Here is a 2,464-nt window from a genome sequence, read left to right on the forward strand (position 1 = left end):
GGACACAGAATGCTCTCTGTCTCATATAAATTAAACATACTCAGCAAATTAGAAGTAAAAGTTAGAAGGCAATATAATGGGAGAAAGATTGAGTTGGTGGCAATGGCATGGGGTTGAAGAGGATGAATGATATATTTCCTGGTGTAGTGAGCGAATGATTTTAGTAATAAATATGGTATTCGGATTATGCACATGTTCAGTCTCTATGGAGACTGTGAAACTAATATTAACTGTGTTCCCTGGACAGCTGCTGACACTTTTGTGTCAAGTGTCCCTGCTTGACCTAAAAGTCAAGTAACTTGTGAGGAGGAGTTCATTCCAGGAGAGGGCAGCCCTCCAGGAGACAACCTGAAATCTATTCATTGGACCAGCCACCCCCATTCTCATTAGGTTCAGGGGACTGTTGAGGAGGTACCATGAAGCTGAGTGCCTTCATCAAGCTGATACCTTTTCCCTCAGAGAGTTTTAGGCATAACACTTCACATGGCACTCAGATTTTGATCTTTATAGCTCATACACTATGAGCATAATAAAACTGAATATGGTTGTTCTGGAACATCAGAACCTGCTCTTAAGATTCAGTTTAGGAGAAGCTTAATCTGAGGACAGCTGACAGTTGTGATGGTGCTGGCACATTGTCTGATCTCTGTGGTTGATCTTCATCTGACTCAGCAGGTGGCGCTGTGGGCTTGTCCCTGAGCCTGCTGGGGGAACTGAGCTCTGAAACTGTCACCGGGGACTCTGCACTCCCTGGGGATTAGAAACTGTGACCTCTAGCACTGTGGAGGCTGCCCCAGCTCCCCCTCCAACTCAGCTTTCACCAAATGAGGGCCCAGGGACAGAGGGGAAGGGGGTGATTTGCATAAAGGGCTCCTTTCTGCTCTGCCCTCAGGGGAAGATAAGAGGGACTTTGTGCAGTTGCCTCCCTTGTGAGCTCCAGATCAGAGTCCAGAGTGTCTCTGCAATGGCCTGGCATCCTATTCTCCTCCTGTTCCTGCTAGCTCAGTACCCAGGTGACTGACAGTGTGAACTTGGGGAAGTGATTATGTAGGAGACCATGATCAGGGTTGACTAGCAGTGGTGGTGGGAAATGCTTTCTTTGGTTTGCGAATAGGCTGTGACTAGTAACTGTCTCACCTGTGTCTCCATTGCTCCTTTCCAGGGTCCTGGGCGCAGACTGGACTGACGCAGGAGGTATCGGTGTCAGGGTCTGTGGGACAGACAGTCACCCTCACCTGCACTGGAAACAGCAACAATGTTGGTTACTATAGTACAGGCTGGTACCAGCAGATTCCTGGTGCTACCCCCAAGCTTGTGATGGATGGAAGTAGTAGACCCACAGGGATCCCAGATCGGTTCACAGGTTCTAAATCTGGAAACAAGGCCTCTCTGACCATCTCAGGCGTGCAGTCTGAGGATGAGGCTGATTATTACTGTGCTTCATGGGACAAAAGTATCAACGGTGCCACAGTGCTTCAGATTCAAGGGGAAATGAGACAGAAACCCAGCCCTGGTCTAACTGATTCCCCACAGATCAGCCTGTGTCATACTGGAAACAGAGCTGTGGACACTGCACTGTCTGGGTAGGAGTCTAAGTAAAGACCCACTGAACACGGTCAATGATTGGTCCTGCTACTCGGACTGTGTGTGTTTAATTGCTATGCCATGATGTAACCTGTTACTAATCATGTGTAAACACCCTTTAGTGTTCAGTACAAATTTTTACTTCATGAATTGACAGTCTTGCATAGTCAACAGCAAAATCTAATTTTATAACATTTTTATCATTCTAGAAAGAAATTTCAAACCCATCAGTGATTATTCTCATGCTACTCCACCCTGCTCACTCCAGAGCAATCACTAGGCCATGTTCAACCCTTATGCTTTTTCTGTTCTGGATATTTGACACACATAGGATCCAAATTACTTGTGGTACTTTGCACATCCTTTATTTTCTTTACATTTTTATTACATAATATTTCTAGGCCCATGTATTATGTGGTATGGAGGAGTTTATTTTTCAAATTTTCTTTTTAGTGAATCACCATGAGATACTGTAAGAAAGCTTTCATGTTTGATTTTCAGTCATACAATGATTGAACATACATCCCTCCACCAGTGTACATTTTCCACCATCAATGTCCTCAATATCCCTGTCCCCATTATACCCCTCTCCCTGCCTCTATGGCAGACAATTTCCCCCATACTCTCTCTCTCCTTTTGGGCATTATGGTTTACAATGGAGATACTGAGAGGCTATTATGTTTACTTCTTTCACCATACACCTCCCATTCCGAGTGATCCCCCTAACCGTCAATGATTTTGTGATCCCTTCTCCGACCCAGCTGCCTTCTCCCTCATCTCATGAGGCATGCTTCAAATTGTGGATCAATCTTAAGTGACCATTATGTCTACTTGTTATGTTAGTCTCTTATTATATTCATTTATTTTCTACAAAAAAGTG

General features: G+C 44.7%; 1 gene segment (V, D, J or C); it reads left to right on the forward strand.

Moving 5' to 3' along the window:
- Positions 1-964: 964 nt before the first annotated feature.
- LOC129407036 (immunoglobulin lambda variable 2-23-like) lies at positions 965-1,587 on the forward strand. The segment is given in 2 exon segments: positions 965-1,013; positions 1,163-1,587. Coding segments are annotated over 2 exon segments (474 nt in total).
- Positions 1,588-2,464: the final 877 nt, after the last annotated feature.

This window comes from Sorex araneus, chromosome 9, assembly GCF_027595985.1.
Source record: "Sorex araneus isolate mSorAra2 chromosome 9, mSorAra2.pri, whole genome shotgun sequence".
Classification (NCBI taxonomy): Eukaryota; Metazoa; Chordata; class Mammalia; order Eulipotyphla; family Soricidae; genus Sorex; species Sorex araneus.